This window comes from Vombatus ursinus, unplaced genomic scaffold (genome assembly GCF_900497805.2).
Source record: "Vombatus ursinus unplaced genomic scaffold, bare-nosed wombat genome assembly UNPS02014810.1, whole genome shotgun sequence".
In the NCBI taxonomy this organism is placed as follows: domain Eukaryota; kingdom Metazoa; phylum Chordata; class Mammalia; order Diprotodontia; family Vombatidae; genus Vombatus; species Vombatus ursinus.
In genome coordinates this window covers 20,720,133-20,741,800 of record NW_020954588.1, presented here as the reverse complement: position 1 = coordinate 20,741,800, position 21,668 = coordinate 20,720,133, and the positions used below count along the sequence as shown (strand labels likewise).

Genomic DNA, 21,668 nt, shown 5'->3' with positions numbered 1-21,668 from the left:
GAATATAAAGCCATTTTCTCAAAGCCAAAGTGGTTTTCCTGTGGCTTATACCACTTCTTTTCCCTAGATTTGGTTAAGGTTTATCCAAAAATATCCTGACAGTTTGATACAGGTGAGCTTAGCCTAGGTAGTCAAAAAGAACAATATGTTCTTTGTTTTACCTTTGATTCCTAATCTACTCCAAAGGAGAAGGCTTGAATATGCTCTTCTACCTTAGATTTCGCTGAACCGCTATCCCTACCTGGTTTTGGAGGAAGTGCTACTATGGGGGCCATGGCTTTTGGTGCTATTGGATTGGATAACCAACCTCCAGAAGAAATTGTAGCCATCATCACCTCCATGGGCTTCCAGAGGAATCAGGCCATTCAGGCATTAAAGGCCACGGTGAGTAGATGCACAGTTCTCTTCCTTTAGGATGACTTGTTGGTATTTCAGCAGCATTTGAGAGTTTTAAGGAACCCGAGAGTAATATTCAATAATTCCTACCTTCCTGTTGGAACTCCTTTACTCCTTTTCTGTAGTCTTCAGTTTAGAAATTCCAGAAGGAAATCTAATGCTCATGAACCTATCAGTGTTATAAATGTGGAGAATGGAGCCAGAGCGATGAAAGGAATCCAAATCCTCTCCTAGTTAGTTGGCATTTATTAGGCATCTTTTATCTGCAAAGCACTATACTTGACACTGAGGATACAAAGACAAAATAACAAAATCTCTGTCTTCAAGGAGCTTCCATTTGACTTCCTCTTGTGTGATACTGGAGAGAGTGATTGCTCATTTCTGAGATTTTCTGGAAACAGCTCAATTTAAGTAAATATTGAATTTGGAACATCTAACATTTTAGATTCATTTCCCACTAAACAAATACTTATTAATCTCCTGATTCTTAAGGGAATAGAATAAAAATCCTCTTTTATATCATCTCCCAGTAGCTTCATCTTTTTTTTTTTTGGGTGAGGCAGTCGGGGTTAAGTGACTTGGCCAAGGTCACACAAGTAGTAAGTGTCAAGTGTCTGAGGCTGGATTTGAACTCAGGTCCTCCTGACTCCAAAGCTGGAGCTTTATCCACCGCACCACCTAGCTGCATCCCTAGTAGCTTCATCTTAAGAAACTATGTCAGAAGAATTTTATCGTGTTCATTTTAGGTTCTGGTCTTTAGTCCTTGTGACAACTGAGTGTGAAGGAGATCTGCCTAAGGAACCAGGACTTACTTTTGCATTCCCAGGAATTTCACATTCCTATCTTAAAGCATTTTAAGGGATGTTCCATGAAGGAGGGCACAGACTGGATTAAGTGCATAGGAGAACTTGGAGTGGCCCTGTGAGATTCCTAGCCAGGAGCAATGGGTGGAATGTCATCAAAAGGCAAATTTGAGCTTTGTGAGCAGGAAAAACTTTCTAACAATTGGAAGTGTCCAACAGCAGTATGGGCTGCCTCAGGACTTAGACCTCCACTTGCTGCAGGTCTTCATGTAGAGGTCGGATGACCACTTGTTGAGTTTGTTAGAGTAGGGATTCCTTTTTAGGTATGGATTTGACCATGAGACTGCCGAGGTCCTCTTTAGCTCTGAAGTTCTATGATGCTTAGTAACTCTGTGCCACACACACATTCCACTTTTTGGTATATATCTTCTATCTCTAAACTGTGATCCTGTGATCCTCGGCTTGTCCAATTGGCTGCCCAGCTCTGCTGCTAAGTTCAGGGTGGATCTTAGTAGTTGAAGTTCACTATTTCCTTCCTTAGTAGTAGTAGGAGGAGGAGAAAGAGGAGAAGGAGAAGGATATATCAGTAGTCATTGTAGTAGTAGTTGCAGTAGTGGTAGTACTAGTTGTTGTAATAGTAATACTAGTTGTTACAGTAGTAGTTAGTTGTAATTGTAGTAATAGTTGTAATAGTAGTTGTTGTAGTGGTAGTACTAGTTGTGGTAGTAGTACTACTACTACTCCTAATAGTGGTTGTAGTAGTAGTTGTACTGGTAGTACTAGTAATTGTGGTTGTAGGAGTAGTAGTAGTAGTTATAGTAATAGTAGTTAATTGCAGTAGTGGTAGTTATAATAATAAAAAATAGCAATGCATATTTATATAACACTTTAAGATTCTTGAGATTCTTTGCTTACAATAGTCCTATGAGGTAGGTAGGACAGGCAACTATTATCTTTATTTTCACATGAGGAAACTGAGGAAGAACAGTGACTTACCTATAACCACATGGTCATGTGTTAGAATAAGTATTAAAAGCAAGTGTTTAACCTAGGTTTCCTGACTCAGAGGCAGATTTGGGTTTTTTTTTCCTGACCTGACTTTCTCCTCTACTTGACCTTCCCAGAGCTGACCATGTATCTCCCCAGCAACCCCCCATCTCCCCCATTGTACTCTATCTACAGAGTTAGGTGTCTTAATGAACCTAGAGTCAGAAAGACTTGAGTTCAAATTCAGTCTCTGATACTTACTATCTGTATGACCTTGGGCAAGTCACTTTACCTCTCTTTGTTTCGGCTTCCTCAACTGTAAAATGGAGATAATAACAGCATTTACCTCCTAGCATTTTTGTGAAGATCAGATAAGATAATATTTGAAAAACACTTAGCATAGTGCCTGGCACTTAGCAGGTGCTCTGTAAGTGTTAGCTCTTGTTATCATTACTGTTATTATCCCTGGATTCAAGAAGACCTGAGCTTCAATCCCACCTCAGACACTGAATAACTGTGATCCTGGGCAAGTCACTTAACCACTGTCTGCCTCAGTTTCCTCAACTATAAAATAGGGATAACAACACCAGCTATTTCCCAGGGTTGTGATGAGGATAAAATGAGAGAATAATTGCACATTGTTGGCACTTAATATGGTGCTTGTTTACTTCTCTCCCTCCCTCCTGTGGATCCCTTTATATCTAGGAACAAATATGAACTCATCTGTTTGGCATTTAGAGCTCTTCATGGTTAGGAATCAAATCTACCTTATTAGCCCTATTACGCAGCATTTGCCATCATGCACTGTACATTCTTGTTAAACAGACCTTGTTCTTTTGTATTTATGACCCTTCATGTCCTGCATCTGTGCCTTTTCACGGTCTCCCATGCCTGAAATTATCTCCCTCCTCACTTATATCTCTTAAAGTTCTTTCAAGACTCAGCTGAAGTGTCCCTTCTACATGAATCCTTTTCTGATCCTTCCCAGTTGTTTGTGGCCTCTCCTCTCTTCTTCTTACCCTCCTCAATCACCTTGTATTTCTTTTGTGTGTATCTAGAGATGTGTATGTTGTTACCCCTGATAGAATGTAAGCTCCTTGAAGGCAAGGATTATTTAATTTTTGTCTTTATATGTCCAGTTCCTGCCACATAGTAGGTATTTAATAAATGTTTTGCTGGTTGCTTTCTTGGTCCCCATTAAAACTTTTGATTGTGGAATTTCCTGGGTGATGATAAATGTATGGTATGGGAGATTGAAAGGAGGTGAAGTCATCACTTCAGTAAGAAGCAATCTGCTTAGTTACCCTAGGGTGAATGATGAATGATGGAAGCAGAGATACCTGTCTCTAGCAACCCTCCCTTCCTTTTAGCACTTAGAGGAGGCTCTTAAAATGCATAGATGGGACTTACCATCTGTTTCAGTTCAGAGCTTCATGGGGATTTTCAAGGTGTATTGCATATGATTATTGGTCTCATTTTACAAAGGGATGCATTTAGGTTAATACTGCTGCTCTATAGGGCATTCAGTCATCCGTCGTCAGTATTAGCATATACAGTGATGAACCAAGAACGATGTGGTCATTGCAATGCTGACAGGGTGCTGGGACTCATTTAGCAGGGAATTTAATTATAGCTCTTGCTCAGGAGACTCACACAGTGCCTCTTGAACATGTGTTTCATCCATAGAATCCAAGTTGTTGCTGGAAAGCACTTAATGCTGATGAGTCTGACCCTTTCACCCTCTCTGTTGGTCATCTTGTCTTTAAAGGTCATGCCTGAAGGTTCAAAGGAGTGGCAGACATTATAGCAATATTTCTGTATCTTTCAATAGAACCACAATTTGGAGCGGGCCCTGGATTGGATCTTCAGCCACCCTGAACTGGAAGAGGATAACGAGTTCATTGCCCACATGATGGAGATGGAGAATAATGCCAATGCTAACATTATTTCAGAGTCCAAGCCAGATGGTCCTAGAGTGAGAGATGGATCAGGAAGTAAGTTGTCTTCTCAGACTTGACAAAAACTGGAAGAGGATAACTAGCATATTGGATGACAGAGTCAAGACCCTGAAAGATCTAGACAGCCTGGAACATCAGACTGATTCTAATAAGATGACATTTAAAGGGATAAATGTAAAGTTTTACACTTGGGCTCAAGAAATCAGCTTCCTAAGTATGAGATTTGAGAGGCATGGTTAGAACTCAATGTTTTCTGAAGAAGATCTGAGGTATTTAGTGGACTGCAAGCTTAACAGGAAGCAGATGTATGAAAGGATAACCAAAAAAGCTAATGTGACCCTGGACATTAGGAAGGACATTCCTAAACTGGAAGGGTCTCAGAGAAGGCCCTTCCCTTCTTCCTTCTTTTCTTCCTTCCTTTTCTTTTCTTCCTCCCTCCCTTTCTTCCTTTTTCTTTCCTTTTCTTTTCTTCCTCCCTCCCTTTCTTCCTTTTTCCTTCCTTTTTCTTCTTCCTTCCTTCCCTTCCCTCTCTCCCTTCATCCTTCCCTTCCTCGCTCTCCCTTCTTCCCTCTTTCCCTACCCCCTCCCTTCTTCCCTTCCTTCTTTTCTTTCTTCCTTTCCTCTCCCTCCCTCCCTTCCTCCTTTCCTCCCTCCGTCCCTTCTGTCTTCCTCCTTTCTTTCCTTTTTTACCTTCCTTCCATCCTTCCTTCTTTTCTTCCCTCCTTCTTTTCCCCCTTCCTCCTCCTTTTTTCATTCCCTCCTTTCTCCCTCCCTATTTCCATCTCTCCTTCCCTTCCTCCCTCCTTCCCATTAGGTTAGGGTGGGACCTGAAACTACCTTCAAATAACTTAGAAGCTGTCTTGTGGAAGAGGCATTAGGCTTGTTCTGCTTGTCTCCAGAAGGTAAAACCAGGAGCAAACAGGTGATGTTGCAAAGAAGCAAACTGAGTCTTGTCGGGAATAGCTTCCTTAACTTCAGCTCCTCTCCAATGGAACAGGTCTGCCTCAGGAAGAACTCCCTGACTACACTGGCTTTGGGACCATGGACAGTTCACTTACCTTTTCCATGCCCTAAACATCTTTTTAATGTATGATGTATAATGTATGGGGTTACATTTTCTGTTTTGACACGTAGATAAATATATATGTTGATATCAGTATACACAGAATGATCATATGCATAATGTAAATGGAAAGCAATGGAATCCAAGGTAGTTACATATAGTTAGGGAGGGACAACGCTAGCAATTGGGGGAGAATCAGGAAAGGCTTTGTATAGAAAGTGATGTTTTTGAGCTGTGACTTGAAAGAAGTGAGAGATTCTTTGAGGCTGAGTTGAGGACGAAGTGTATTCCATTGGAAAATGTGGAGATGGGAATTGGAGTGTCATGTGTGAGAAACAGAGGAAAAAACCAGTTTGGCAGGATCATCGATTGGAGGAAGGGGAATGACACATATGGAGAATGCAAAGATAGGCTGTGGCTCATTAGCTTTAAAAATCAAATAGGAGTTTACTTTGATCCTAGAAGCAATTGGGAGCCACTAGGGATTATCAGGTAGGGGATTGACATAGTTATATCTCTTTGTCAACTGTGTAGAGGATGGACTGGAATGGGCAGAGACTTGAAGGTGGAAGACCAATTACAAGGCCATTGAAATATGTAAATAAGAGATGATGAGGGCCTAAATTTAATTGCTAGCCATGTGAGTAAGGAGAAGAGTTTATCTATGTGAGAGACGTTGTAGACATAGAAATGACAAGGTTTTACACCTGAGTGTGTATAGGTGTGATGAAGGGGAGGGAAGAGCTGAAGATAATGCTGAGATTATAAACTCCAGAAGATTGGAAGGATAATGGTACCTTGGGATGTAGGAATCTTACTTGAGTCAATGTGAATTTTTGATGCAGAGCTAGAAGAAGCCAGGAAATTTGTCTTAAAAAAGATTTTCATCAATATCTATTTTAACATTGCCTGAAGTTTCTTTTGTGTGACTCCCCCTCCCCCTCCCAGAGAGCCATTCTATATAACAAAGAGGAAATCTCTGTCTTCATATGAAATGTGCCTTTTTTCTCTGATTGACATAGTTTTCATTCAGTAGTTAGTCAGGGCTGGAACATATTCCTACTGAATTTTATATTCATGTCAGGGCTTTCGTGTCACTCACTGCAAATCATTGGTCCTGCTGCCCTGCTGAAAACCTTAATGGTCAAAGACTTTCCTAATCCATTTTGCTGGATTTATTACATATACTATGGCCCATCAGCCATTGCTTAATCAATTTTTCTCTAATGGACTTCCCTTTAGAGATTGGGCCTTCTTGAACAGGGACTTAAACTCTTCAGACCACAAGATGGAGCTGGTGTAAAGCAGACAGAAGACTGGAGGCAGGTAGAAAGTTCTTATAAGTGTACCCAGCAGGCTGCTAAAGTGTTTTATTTCTTCTGAGGATGGCAGATGGCACCAACAAGTCTCCTTCAGGTTTTTAATAGTTGACTGAGGTCAAATCCCACCTTCTGTAGAGGTCTTACCTAGTTCTCCCTACTGCCAGTGTCTTTCCTCTGAGATCACTTTCCACTTAGACTATATATAACTTGTATACACATAGTTATTTCCATGTTGTCTTTGTATGTTCTTTGGTGGAAGGGACTGTGTTTTTTGCCTTTCTTTGTGTCCCCAGTGCTTAGCACAGTGCGTGGCATACAGTAAGCACTTAATGAATGCTTATTGATGGCAGTGATTACACCTATACCCTTTCTTTGTGACTTATTAGACTCATAGCTGACTGTAGATGGAAAGTGCTGTGGTGAAAAAAAAGCAATAGATTTAGATTCAGAAGGATCTGGGTTCAGGATCTGGTGATATCACTTCCTAGCTGAGTGATTCCAGGCAAGGCACTTAGCCTCAGCTTTACTTATCTATAAAATGGAATAATAATACTTGCTTTGTCCATAGTTATTATAAAGACCAAACAAAATAATGTACATAAAGAGCTTTGTAGCATTAAAATGTTGTAGGTGTCCTACTGTGTGCCTCATGTGCTCTACTGAATTAAAAATTGAGCACTTCAAAAAGTTTCACTAATCTTTTGAATCCCCATGGTCTTTATGTTGGAAGGCATTCTGGGTCAAATCTCATGAAAATGAATACTGCAGGATATCCACAGCTTTCCATTTCCATTCCATTGCAGAGCATTTAATAAGTGGGTAGGATGTGCCAAGCACTGTACTAAAGACATACAAAACAAAAGCAAAGACAATTGTTGCCCTTGACCTTGTATTCTAATAGGAAGAGAATGGGGGACCAGTGACTAGATAAGAGAATTTTGGTCCAGAACATTATAGGGATGTCATCTGGAGTGGAGTCATTAGGGGATTAGATTAACATACCCTTTCCAGAAGCAGTGGCGGAGACAATTCCGTGTGTGTGTGTTTGTGTGTGTGTGTGTCTGTGTGTCTGTGTGTCTGTGTGTCTGTGTAGGGAGGATTCAACTGGTGAGAAGTTGGCCAGGGATTAAGGAATGAAGCAAAGCATAGCTTGGTATTGCCTGAAAGAGTGGTTTGGTGAAAGCAATCACTAATCAGAATAATGAGAGCATTCTAGGAAGACTCAAAGAAAACACCAAGGTTACAAACCTTGGAGGCTGATAGACTGTGATCTATTGTGGTTAGAGCCCTTTCAGCACCATGGCCAGCATTCAGAGTGGGGCTTGGTGGGGTGTGATTTGGTCCTGTGTATTAGTTAACCTCCTGCTCTTGCTGTATGACTGGTCCATATTTTTTTAACGGTTGTGCATTTGATCATATACTTTACACTACTTGTCCTAGGTAATTAATTACTCATTGGTAATATGCTGCACCTTACTAAGTACATCCATTGCCTTTTGGGTGACTAATAGCTTTAATTCCTCAGAGATTGTATTCTTCTGTGACTTGTAGAATAGCATTGTTGGAGGAATGTAGTCTACTATTTTTACACATTATTTATTACATAATATTTATATGTAACATTCATTATATATTTATTTTATTACATAACCAAGTTATCAGTATCTTTTATGTTTACATTATTTATATTTCCCAACATACCCCTCTCTAATATTCCTCTCAGATTCATCTTTTAAAACAAAGAATAAAAAAGAGTTTAGCAAAACTAATCAAGACATCAACTAAACCAAATGCTGTGAATTCATTAGATTGTGAGCTCCTTAATGGCAGAGACTGTCTTTTGCCTTTCTTTTTATCGCCAGTGCTGAGCACAGTGCTTGGCACACGAGTCACTCTCTGCTGAGCAGAAATGTTGGGAGGTGGGTGATGGGACACAGTTACTGGGTATATTTAAGAGGAGGAAGAGGTGTACCAGGCCTATATGTTTAATTAGGTTAGTGCATTTTGATGTCCTTTATCAGCTGAATTTATTTTGTAAGAGTAAGATCCAGGTGAAGCTCTGGGATGGGTACCAGCACATCATTTGGGCTTCCCTAAGAAGAAGATTCTTTGACATGTGTGTGCCTTTATGTCTCTTCACCAATGAAATGACTAGAAGAGAAATAGCTGGATGAGAGATTATGTATTTGTGTGTCATTCCCTCAGGTATGTAGGGTTTTATGACTGGCACTTGGTAGTGTTCTTGCAAGGAGGTGGGAAAGGTCAATAAAGGTAGAGAAACACCATCACTTCATACCAAGACTGTGTCTGGGAGCCTAGGAATAGCACTTCTACTGGCATACTGTAGAATCTAGCCCTCTTGTTGCCACAGTGGTAGTGTAATGCCCATAAGCTGAAAAGATCCTCTGAGTTGAACTAGCAGTTATTCTTAACTGCCCACTGGCCATGGTGCTGAAGCATCTCTGATCCCCAAAGTGCTAATAGAAGTCTCATAGAAGTGACCTCAAATGCCATACTTATTCAATATTGAATTATATATTTTTATCCTGCCTAGTATAAAGATATCTAATACTTGTGTAAATTTATTGGGCAGAGAATATAATTATTCACATAAAATTTTATTAAATTTTACTTATTTAAGAGATTCCTAGGAGAGGGGCAGCACAGACTGGGAAAGGAAGGACCTTGGGACTTGGAGGGCACAGCCAGGAGCTGAGAAAGCCTCAGGACATGAGCTGTACAAGGTGAGATGAGGCTCTTTGAAGCTCAGAGTCAGGGGGATAGGGTCCAGTACATTGCAACATACCAGAGAGAAGATTTATGAGGCAACACAATCCTTATACTGCCTGTTGTGAGTGCCATAATTATTAATCTGATTTTAATTATGTAATTGGCAGGACCGTGCAAGGTAAGTCAATAGAATGGCTACAAGTCAAGGACTGCCTGAATTCCAAACAGTAGGAGACAGAGAAACTCATTCATCACTTCTAGTTTCTTTCATCAGGATCTGGCATTTCTTTAGATGGATGGTTTCTGAGTTACTGTGATTTTTTTTTCTTATGAGGGGTAGTTATAACTTTTTTTTTTTTTTTTGCTGGGGAGGATAAGTGTTGGTAAAGGATAATTGCTGCTTGCCAGCAGAACAAAGAATTGAGAAAAGCTTAGCTAGGGCTTAGCTTTATAGACTGCTCTTCATGGAATATGAGTGAAGAGTACTCTGAAAAGAGCATGAACTCTGGTACTTTAATTAGAGAACTTCTTATAGACAGCAAGGAAAGATGGCATTTATTTTTATGAAATTCTTCATTGGAGGGAATTCTTAGTACTGGATCAAAAATATTGTCGGTATGGACTATCTGCACGATCACAGGAAAGGTCTGCTTGTGAGGACCCCTTTCTGTGATGACATTTATTATGGCGGGATTTTGTGTGTGCCCCTTGAGCAAATGCCTGCCACTTATGGCTGGAGAACATTTTTGGCTTTCAGAGATGATGATTTCCTGTTTCTTGCTGGAGAGTAGAGGGGAAGGTAGCAGAGAAAGGTCCTACAGGAGGGCCCCATGCACTGCCACTTTATACTCCTTTCAGGGGCAGGTTTTAAGTTTCTTATAAGCAACAAGAAAAGGGGGCAAGGGTTTGAGGCATTCAAATCTGGCCTTTCAGGGCTTCTGCCATTTGCAAAATGTGTTTCTCTGTTGCACTTAATGTAAGCTTTTTTTTTTTTTTAAGAAGGCACTTGATTACTAATGCAGTTAAAATGTGATTAAGTTGTGATTAGTCAGAACCCCTTCCATGTTATTGTAGTCACATCTGTGCATTGGTTGTAGACCTTCTTTGTTAAAAAGGGAGCTTTCCAGTAAGGGAGGTGAATGCAGAGTTCCTTTGCATAATGTAGGAACCTATTTTCAACAGATACTAGAGATGCAGCTTGCAGGGAGATTGATGGTGGTGGGGGAGGTTAGTTCTGTAATGAGGCCAGACCCTGATTTCTATTTGCAGAAAAAGTGGGGGGGGGGGGGAAGACCTGACCATCCAATTATTATATTACTAGCTTGATTCCTCCTGGTCTCTTGTGTGGGAGAAGGACATTTAAAATTCAAAACTGGGGATATGATATTTTTCAGTGGTTTGAATTAGTTTTACCAGGTCCATCCCATGAATTTATGATTGATCTTTCAATGCTGAGAAGAAGAAAAAGATGCACTGATGGCTTTGTGATCTCTCATTGTGGGTAGTCACTCCAGTGGCATAGATTACAATCTATCTATGTCTCTCATCCCATTCAATTCTTGTCCATGGCCTCCCACAAATCACCTACAAGGGGTCCTTGAATGCTGTGGCCCTTTCTCCAAATGTTTTCTCCCTATAAGGATATCAGTGGTGCACACAGCAGGCACTTAATAAATGCTTATTGACTGATTATTTCATACTCACAGTACCCCATCTCACCAAAGAAAGAAGGGAGGTTCCCTTTCATATCTCTTCTTTGGGGTCAAACTTGTTCATTATAATTCCATAGCATCAAGTTTGATTTTTGTTGTTGGTCTTTCTATTTACATTGCTGTATATATTGATAATCTGGTTTCACTTACTTCACTTTGTATCAGTTCATATAAGTCTTCTCATGCTTCTCTGTAGTTGTCATTTTCATCATATTTTTTGCAGATCTTCTTACATTTTAAAAACATTTAACTGTTTCTGGTATTCTTAAGTTTTAAGTGGATATTCAATCATTTTTAATATTGGTGAAGAGGATTGTCTGAGCTCAGAGCCCAAGGTGGTAGTCTTGAGTTTCTGTACTCTAGACTTTCTGCATATGACCATAAAACAGTAATACCCTGGACAGGTCTTGAAAACATGGGCCCCCATTCTCTTAAAAACAAGTTGAAATAGTGAAGCACTTAATGGAAAGGTATCCCTGAGAATCTAGACTAAGCTTCTAGGAGACCTGATGTCCAAAGGGAGAGTGGTGGAGTGGATGGTCTTGGAGTCAGAAAGACCTGGATTCAAATTCAGCCTCTGAAACATTCTGGTTGTATGACCCTGGGCAAATCACTTATCTTCTTAGCACCCCAGGCAACTTTTTAAGGCTATAAGTTGTAGAAAAGTGGTAGATCTGCATAAGTGTAGGGGGAAATCACTGGGAGTTCCCTTCACCAGTGAAATTATAGGGCCAAAAACTCACATTAAGGTGTGACTAATTGATAGCTCCTTAAAGGCCTCTGGAGTATTCCACATTTTTAAAGAAAGATCCTTGTTAACCCAAGCAAATCTATCTTTGGTGGAATTTAAAAAAAAATGAAGCACAAAGCAAAGTGAAAAATAACTCAATGTGAAGGAAGATGCTTTTGGACAATGGCCAACATATAGCAGCAGAACTGTTCTTCCTGACAGTCTGTTCTACCATTCCTGTTTTTTGATGGCTTCCTCCACTTATAAGTCCAAATCTCTAAAATTCTGTTTTTCCATCAGAGCTTATGATATGTGTGTGTGTGTGTGTGAGAGAGAGAGAGAGACAGAGAGAGAGAGACAGAGAGAGAGAGAGTGTGTGTATTATGCCATGGGCCAGTAGAGCTGGCATGGCCATTTGTGAGCAGGATCACTTGTAAGCCAGGGGCTTAGAAGTTGGGGCTTTCTTATTTTGTTTTTATGCCCGCTACAGGGTGTCCCAAAAGACTAAGTGTAGTTTTGAGCTTTAGTGGTTATTTTAAAATCTAAGACTATTTCTAGAACTATTTTAAAGCTTTAATAGCTCAAAACTGCACTAAGGTTTTTGGAACCCTGTACAAGTAGGAAAGATTAACAGAGTAGAGATATCTCTTTTAAGTGAGGAATAGCCCTGTCAAAAGAAATCAATCATAGTTTATGCCCTTGACTTTGTTTTTCAATCTGGACCTGTGATTTTATTGGTGTAGTGAATTCCCAGTGTGAAAACTCCCTTTAACAGTGCAGATCAGTAACTATTCTGTACCTTATGGTCTTAGCGAGTTATGAGGGACACTAAGAGATAAGTTGACTTGCCCAGGATCACATGGCCAGTATGTGTCATATGTGAGACTTGAAACAGGTCTTCTTGACTCAGTCCCTCTTTCTGTCCACTGTGCTTTGCATCTCTGGCTTTAAATATAAATAAATATCTAGATGGGGGAAGGAAAACAGGGTGCCCTCAGCCATATGTGTTATGTGTGGTGTATGTGTGTGTGTGTATGTGTGTGTGTGTGTGTGTGTGTGTGTGTGTGTGTGTGTGGTGATATAGTTTCCTTGATTGATCTGTTTTGATTTTTTTTTGGGGGGCACAGAGATACATTAAGATCTCTGGCGCCTATGGAAGTCTTGGAAATCAGCTGAGCTACTGTTTCCTTCTTGGGGCTGTCTTCTAGCAGGGGGTCTTGAATAATGCATTTGATGGTTGCTGGTATTGATAAACATTGTTAATTTTAATTATACGACTTAGATTTATGCCAAGGAAACATTTTCCTTTTAATTAGTTTGCTTTTATGATTGTCTGAGTGTGCCTGAGGTTTTGAACCAAAAGGAGAGAAAATGCATCTTGGGCTCACTATATCATGCTTTTAATGTGCAGTATTGGGTCTTTTAAGGCTTGACTGGCCTCGGGGTTTGTCTGCCTGGCATCTTAGGTGATTTTTGACTGATATAACCAGCCACAATTCAGGTGCTTTGCCATATCAGTGCTGACCCTTCACCATGTGCTATTTGTCAGCTCAAATGCAACTTTCTGAAGGAGGGCTTTGTTGGTTGCTGTAGCTATCACTGCCTCGTCACCTAAGACTGCCTTGTGTCTGTTTTGTCTGAATATTGTATATACCTACCATATGTAAATCCCTACACTAGGCACTCTGGGGGATATAGAAGTATAGTCCAAGACTAAATGGAATCTAATAAAGTAGCTAGACATATATATGTTACTTTGTTAGAGTGTAAGTTCCCTGAAGGTAGGGGTTATTTCACTTTTTTTTTTGGTATCATGGATCTCTATCTCCTTCCCTTTCCCTCCTCTCTCTCTTTTTCTCTGTCTCTGTTTCCCTGACTCTCTGTCTTTGTCTCTCTCTGTCTCTGTTTCTCTGTCTCCATTTCTCTCTCCTTTCCCTCCCCTTTAGAGGAAGATTGCCACAGGGTGTGTGCCTGTATACATATTTGCCTATGCAGATATGAGTTTTAGTTTGAGCTATGTCTTGGTAATTTATGCTACATTTATTTCAATTCAGGTGGAATTCAGAATCATTCAGATTGATTTTTTTGTCTGTTTTGTGGGCATGATAAGTCACAGTTTATGGCTCTTTAAGAATTGCAATATCATTACCCTAATTTAATAAATAAGGAAATTGAGACTGTGAGAAATGAAATGGCTTGTACATTGTCATACAACTATAATGTGCCTAAGTGGGCTTTGAAAGCAGATCTCCTAACTGATTCCAGGGCTCTTTCCAATATGCTACACTGCCTCTCATAAGAGAGTGCATGGGGGGGGTGGGTGGTAATGTTGAATGTCTATAGAAACCCATGTGATCTCTTAAGTGTTCCATAGTTTCATGAAAAATGTAGCTAGAGGTGACTTCTGGGGATGTTGGTCCTTCAATCATATTTATTCCCCCTCCCCCACCTTTTTTCATAGGATATGAGCTATTTGGGTTCATCAGTCACATGGGACCGTCTACCATGAGCGGCCATTATGTTTGTCATATCAAAAAGGAAGGCAGGTGAGTCCATCTTGGAAAAGAAGAAAAGGGCTTAGCTCTCACAAAACTGCTCCTGGCTTAGCCAAATAGCATTCATTATTGGGCACTATTGGTTATTTAGCGAAGATGGATTTTTAGCACCTTTTCTTCTCCATGATGCTTAATAATGTTAATGATGATGATAATATTTATATAGCTTTTTAAAGTTTTCAAAGTGTTCTATATATGTTCTTTAAATTCTCTGAGGTAGGTGTTATTCTCTACTTTACAGATCAGGAAACTGAGGCAGACAGTGACTAAGCGACTTACCCAGGATCACACAGTTAAGTGTCTGAGACAGGATTTGAAGTCAGGTCTTTCCAACTCATCAGGGCGTTAAATGGGTCCAGAATCTCGAAGATTTTGCTTATAGAGCACAAAGTCTGGTGGGTTCTCCCAAGCTGGTCAGGTTTCTAGGAAGGCCAGCATGGCTAAGTTTTGGTTGGTACCAGGATGACCTATTTTTTTGGTCACTGCAGCTAAGACCAGCTTCTAAGAGCTAGAAGGGTTGTAAGTACCAACTCAGATGGAATCACAGATAAAGCCCATCCTACCAGGCCTTGTCTTGTGTATACTTAAATATCCTCTGTGCTCTATCAAGGACCTTGGAGGCTTGGGGCTGGTCTTGGAATGGGACTGCCCTTGGCAGCCTCTTCAGACTGATACTTGCTGTCTCTTGGTCCTCCATGAGAATTCCATGAGTATTGGGTTAGATGGCTGATGAGGTCCCTCTAAAGCTTGAGAGTGATGATCCTTTGACCTGGGTTCAAATCCTGACTCTGATGTAGGACCCAGGCAGGTCCCTAATTTCCCTAGACTTCAATTTCTTTCTTTGTGGAATGAAGAGATTGGACAAGGAAGTCTCTGAGATCTCTCCCAGTTTTAAGTCTGTGCTCATTTTCCCCATTACCTTGTGTCATATAAATGCCAGCAATTATTATTGTGTGAATAATAATTAATTCTGAGAGGAAACAAGTTCTCCTGATTCTAATTGACTGTAAATGCATCCATTGCTTCTATGTTTTCCTTGCAGATGGGTGATCTACAATGACCATAAAGTGTGTGCCTCAGAAAGGCCCCCCAAAGACCTGGGCTACATGTACTTTTACCACAGGATATCAAGCTAGGCCTCCGATATATTCCTTGCCCAGAAGATGCCATATGCCTTCATAATTTGCCAAAAAATTTTAAAAAACTTAAAAAAAAAGAAGAAGAAGAGGAAGAAAGACAAAGGAAAAAAGTTGGGACTGCCGAACACCCAGGAATCCATGTGGTATTTATAGTTTAATTAAAGAGCCCCTTGGCTTTTTAATGCCTTCTGGAGTAGTAGTCGGAAAATTTCTCTTCTGTCATCCTAGATGGCTGATTGTTTTCTTTTGGTAAACATCCAAGGAAAAGATGTTCAGAAGCTTCTGGATTGCCAGTTGGGCTAGCTGCCCAAAAGCCAAAAATATGAAAGGGCTTTGCAGTGAATTCTAAGCTCTCATTGGACTTTGGGGGCCCAGAATGACCGTTAGAGATCTTCACTGAAACCAATTCATGTTTCCCACCTGCAGGGCCCTGCTGGATCCTAAGAAAGAGCTCCATATTACCTCATATGGAAAAAATAGAGGTGATCTCACATTGGCCTTAGATTTGACCCCACCCCCCCCCGCCTAATCACAGATGATAAATTCTGATCTATCCATATGTAATATATTAGAAGATCTGCCATGAAAATATTTTAAATTTGAGTCAAACCAATATTCATAACCTAATTGTGTGTGTGTGTATATGTGTGTGTGTGTGTGTGTGTGTGTGTGAGAGAGAGAGAGAGAGAGAGGGAGAGAGAGAGAGGGAGGGAGAGAGAGAGAGAGAGATTATCTTGTACAATCCACTTGAAATTCAATGGTTGAGTTATTTTAAATACTGAACCATTTGGTATTGGGTGTGGTGCAAAGAAGCATCCAAGCCTTTGAAGGGATCTATACCTCAGGAACAATCAGAACTCAGCTTTCCACTTAGATTTCAAGAGTAAAGAGGGGTGTGTCCATTTAGCTGCTATGAGAAATTCCCCTGAATAAGTGACACCCCAGCTCTCCACCACCATGCATTCTTAGCATGCTCTGGTGCTTTGCCCAAGGTGGTGAATTGTTTCAAGTCTTGCCAAAAGCATAGGCCCCATTTCCTAGTGAAATAGCTAATTGATCCTTATCAAGTTTTCTGGTGCATCCTCATGGGTCAGCTCCCCAAGACCTTGCAGGGCCCACCCTCAGACCAATGGTCATAGCCCTTTCTGCCAGAACATTTCACCAGCCTTTTTTCCCTATGTTTTCTGGGTGCCTCTTCTGTTCAATTGTTCTCCCTTTCTTTCCCCTGGCTGCTTTTCTCCACTTATCTGTTTTGGCCAGCAGAGATCATGGGAAACTTTTGGAAGGCAGAGTGAATTCATTGGTTGCTATATTATGAAAAGATCAGTCTGATTGTTTCCGTAGGTCAGTATTTGATTACCAGCCTAGTATCAGAACAGAACCTTTGAGACTATTGGAATTGCTATCAACATCATGTGAAACTTGAACTTTTTCTCATGTTCCCTCTGCCTTGCCCTAAGTTTCTGAGGATATTTGGTGTTTATACTATTCAATGAATTTCTTACTTACTCCTCCAAGTGAGTTGAGATTGATTGTTCTGGGTAAAACTTGAGTCCAACTGTATAGTGTGCTGAATTAGAAACAGCCTTTTGGTAATCAGGACCCAGATGTTCTCAAAGGAGGACAACAACAGTATGGGTCATAGGATTGGAGAGTTAGAACTTGGAGAGAACTTAGAGGTCATCCAGTCCAAAGTCCTTATTTTATAGAATGGAAAACTAAGGCCCAGAGAGATGAGAGATGATGTGATTTGCCTCAGGTCACACAGCTTTTAAATGGCAGTGCCTGGATTTGGCTCCAAATCATCAGATTCCAAGTCCAGGGTCCATCATGCTGCATTTCTATGGTAAAATGAGAAAAGCACACCAGGCAAAATGTCAGGAGCCCCAGACCCTGCCCTGCACTGACTTGGTGATCTCAGGCAAATCCCTTCACTTTCCTGCACCTTACTTTTCCTCGTATGTCAAAAGAGGAGAAGAATGCTTTCCCTCTGTGGTTTGAGGGAGGATGAGATGAAATGATAGTTGTCTTGGTACTTTAAAGTGGCAAGCCTCTGCAAACATTAGGTGGTGCTGTTAGCTCACGATGGGTCCCCTCTCCCAGTTGATAGCTTCTTTGACTTGAAAAATATCAATTAAAATTGGATAGATGGAGAGGATGCCTTCACTTTCTCTATCTGATTTCTTGGTCTAGAGAGTGGTGCAGATCTTTGGTTTTAGAGGTAGATGGCACAAGTAAATTGTACTCTTAAAACACTTGAAAGTAACAGGGGTCCCTGGGACTGAGTGAATAGCTTTCTTTTTTTCTCTCTTTCTTTCTCTCCTTCTCTCTCTCTCTCTTTCTTTCTTTCTTTCTTCCTTCCTTCCTTCCTTTTTCTTCTTTCTTTCTTTCTTTCTTTCTTTCTTTCTTTCTTTCTTTCTTTCTTTCTTTCTTTCTCTCTCTCTCTCTCTTTCTTTCTTTCTTTTTCTTTCTTCCTTCCTTCCTTCCTTCCTTGTTTCCTTCCTTTTTCCTTCGTTCCTTCCTCCCTTCCTTCCATTTTAAAAAATTTTGGTCCAGAGCTGTGATTTCTTCAGCATGGGAAACTCCTTCCATCTACAGAGATCAATAATTCCTACTCTTAGAGAATTGCTTGGGACACCCAGAGGTTAAGTGACTTGTCTGTGGCTGCACAACTAGTATATGTCAGAGGCAGGACTTGAACCCAGGGCTTCTTGAGAGATGACGTGGAACAGTGGAAAGTTCTCTGGTTTAGGAGTCAGAGGCCTTGGGATCAAATCCCTTCTCTGTTACTGACTGTGTGACTTGGAGCTAGGTATTTCCTCACCTGTCAAATGACGAGGTTAGAGCAGATAACCCCTAAGGTCCTTTAATAGCTATCAATAATAACAGCTAGAGTTTATAATAGTGCTTCAAGGTTTTCAAAGCACTTTATAAATGTCCCATTTGATCCTCACAAGAACCCCCAAAGGTAGGTGCTATTATCATCCCCATTATACAGATGAGGAAAATGAGGCAAACAGAGGTTAGAGTGATTTGTCCAGGGTCACACAGCTAAGTTAGTAAGACCAGATTTGAACTCGGGTCTTCCTGACTCCAGGCCCAGGGCTCCTTCCACTGTGCCACCTAGCTGCCATAACCTTAGAGTTTATTCAATCCAAGCTGTTCCTTTTACAGATGAGGAAATTGAGGCCCAGGAACACACAACTACTTAGAAGTGCAGCCAAAACCATGACCCAGGTCTGCTTGACTCCTAACCTCAGCTCTTCCCTCTCCTGACTCCCAGACCACAGGATCATAACTGCAGAGCTGGAAGGGCACAATTCAGGCACATGTTATAGATAAGAAAACTGAGGTTAGGTGACTTGCCTGACGTCATACAAATAGTAAGCATCCAGGAGGAAATTTGAACCCAGATCCTCTGACTCTGGAGATATTTCCTTTCTTTTACAAACCATCAAGGAGTCAGATTGATTTTTTTGGGGGAGGGGAGGAGAAAGTGGGCCCAGGGAAGCAATGCTTGTGAGCTTTTAAACGACAAATGACAAAACACCCAAATTTCTTTTCAAGGCTGTTGTTAAGGATTGAGGTAGTGCAGTGTAATGACACTGAGTTTGGAGCCAGGAAAAGTTGACTTGGTTTGAACCCTGGTTCTGCCACTGATTCTGTGTAAGACCTTGGTCAAGTCACTTCCTCTCTTTGGGGAAATTGACTCATCTTTAAATGAAGGGAGAGGAAGGGTCTGGATGACTGATGTCTAAGGTCCTTTCCAGCGTGGGACTGTTGCGATGGGACTCTATGTCCAATAGTCAGCATTTTCTGGGGCATAAAGCTAAATGCCCTGGAACATAGCATGTATATGTTGAACAAAATAGGATTTTATACCACACTATTCTGTGATGTTAAACTTCATTTTAAAAGTTGTTGATAATGGGGTACAAGGTAAAAGCAGAAAAATATTCCTTTTCTGCCTGACCCTACTATTGGGATGTGAGAGCACAAATATTGCTTTTTATCTGCCTTATGAAACAAAGGGCTGTTTCTATCCAGACAGGTTTTGTACCTGTCCACTCCTCCTCCCCCCACCAGGCCCCAGGATGTGAAATTCTTGATTAGATCAAATAAAAGTGGTTTCCTTTCCAGCCTTTTTAAACAAACAAACCCCTCTTACAGTCATCTGGGAAACATGGCAGCTGTCCCAGGAGTAGACTTGGAATGGGCCAGCCAACCTTCCATGAGGATACGAACTGAACTTCAACTGGAAACTGGAATTTTGTGTGTGTGAGAGATGCACTTAGCACACTGGAATGTTCTATGAGTGAGCAAGCGTTCTCATCACATGGCTATTGGAAATCTCTTGATGTAAATACCATTTGCTCTCCATCTGTGGGGAGAACCAGAGCTACTAAGAAGGTGCCTGTTTGGAAAACCTCCACTTTCAAGTCATCATCTTGTCCTGAGGAGGAGGCAGAGTGGAGAAGTGGGAAAACTGCTACCTTTGGAATCTGACGATCCTGATCTGAATCCTGGTTCTGCTAACTCTTACTTCAGTGACCCTGGGCAAGTCCCTTCTCATCTTCGTTCGGGCTTCAGTTTCTGCAGTACATCATATATTTCACTTTTGCCTCAAGGCAGTGAAAAGAGCATTGGGTTTGGAGTGAGAAGACCCATGTTCCAATCTTGGACAAGTCACTTAATTTCTCCAGGCCTCAGTTTCCTCATCTGTAATATGAGGGGTTTGGGCTAGATGGACTCTGAGGGCTCTTCTAGCTCCAAATTTTTAATCTCGTCTGACTTATAAAACCCGCAGCAAACTAGGAATCTACTTTGATCTTATGTGATATATTAATGGTCTCTTTAAAGGAGGGAGGGAAATAGGAAAAATATTCAACAAAATCTATTAAACACCTACTGTGTGCTGAGCAAATAGGTAGATTTCTCTTTTAGTCACTTAATAGGACATCCAAGGTGCTTCATTGTATTAGGTTTTTTAATGAAAATCCGTAATGTGAGACTAAGGCTGGGTGCCTGGGGAAGGGTTGCTATTATTATTGGTTGTTTCCAAGTTTTGGGGCTTGGTGTTTTTTCTTTCCCACTAATAGTATGGAAGCTCCTTGTGGGCAGGGCCTGTTTCATTTTTGGCTTTGTGTCCCCAGTGCCTAGCATAGTGCTTGGCAAAGAGTAGGTGTTTAATAAATATTTGTTGAATTGAAGACATCTCAGCATCTGCCTTATTTCCAGGACCTTGTCACCATCCCTCTTGTCCCTGAAAAAGAGAATTTTCCCCCTACCCTCTCTTCTCCCCCAACTCTGTCAGATCCAAGGAAAAATACCCAGAAAAGTACAGGTCTTGCCTCTTGAGTATCCGAAGAATGTCTTAAACTACACTGAGGTTTCAAATATTCTGTACTAAATCATGCCTTTGACATGGAGATGGATGGATTTTCCATTCAATAGAAGTCACTATAAAATCATCAGGATCCATGGAGATATAGGGAGTTCATATTCTCCAGAGCCACATATCTTCATGGGGTTCGTTAGAATGGGATACCCTTAAGCTTCACAATCTGGGAGGGAGAAATTTGAACTGTAGAAAAAGAGACTGCATATCATTTCCCCTAGAGTTTGTTGCCCATTTCGATTCCCTCATTAAAAATAGAAAGTAAGTCATCATCATTGACAATATTAATCATTGTAGAGGCAGCATTTGGAGCCTGCAAGACCTGGGTTTGAGTCCCACCCTCTGACGCATCCTGGTTTTGAGACTCTGGGCAGTTCACTTAACCTCCAGTGCCCCCAGGCAACTCTCTAAGACATGGATAGATTTCAGGGCTTCTGTAAACATGGAGGAGCCCCAAAATTTACATATTTAATTTCACTAACTTCTAACTAAAACGTAGCATTCCCTTCAATTATGGATTAAAAAAATATGTTATTCTGAGGAGTCCATAGGCTTTGCCAGACTCCCACAGGAGTCCATGGCACAAAAAAAGGTTAAGAACCCCTGCTGGAAAGTCAACAAGTCAAGTGAACAAGCCTGAAGGATGCAAATATAAAGACAGTTCCTATCCTCAATGAGATTATATGTTAATAAGGGAAGATAATAAGTAAAAGGGAGCTGAGGATGAGGGAAATACCCACATCAGGGCGTGGTGGTGAAGTCCAGAGAGTCAGAAGTAGAGCCCTGAGAGGAATAACACATGGCCAATTTGGACCCTGCCTCGAAATGGAGGTTCTGGCAAGATTCACCAATGGGAAAGGGGGGTTGCAGGGGCG

The 21,668-nt window shown here is 40.9% G+C and overlaps 1 protein-coding gene across 2 annotated transcripts in view; it reads left to right on the top strand.

The window, feature by feature from the left end:
• The window catches only part of USP13 (ubiquitin specific peptidase 13), a 139,401-nt gene extending 121,643 nt beyond the window's left edge, over positions 1-17,758 (top strand). For both annotated transcript variants that reach the window (XM_027876176.1, XM_027876177.1), the window contains 4 exons: positions 218-384; positions 4,018-4,180; positions 14,163-14,247; positions 15,299-17,758. In XM_027876176.1, the coding sequence (XP_027731977.1) occupies positions 218-384; positions 4,018-4,180; positions 14,163-14,247; positions 15,299-15,392 (509 nt within the window). In that variant the 3' untranslated portion in view covers positions 15,393-17,758. The remainder of the gene's footprint in view (positions 1-217; positions 385-4,017; positions 4,181-14,162; positions 14,248-15,298) is intronic.
• The last annotated feature ends 3,910 nt before the right edge of the window (positions 17,759-21,668 follow it).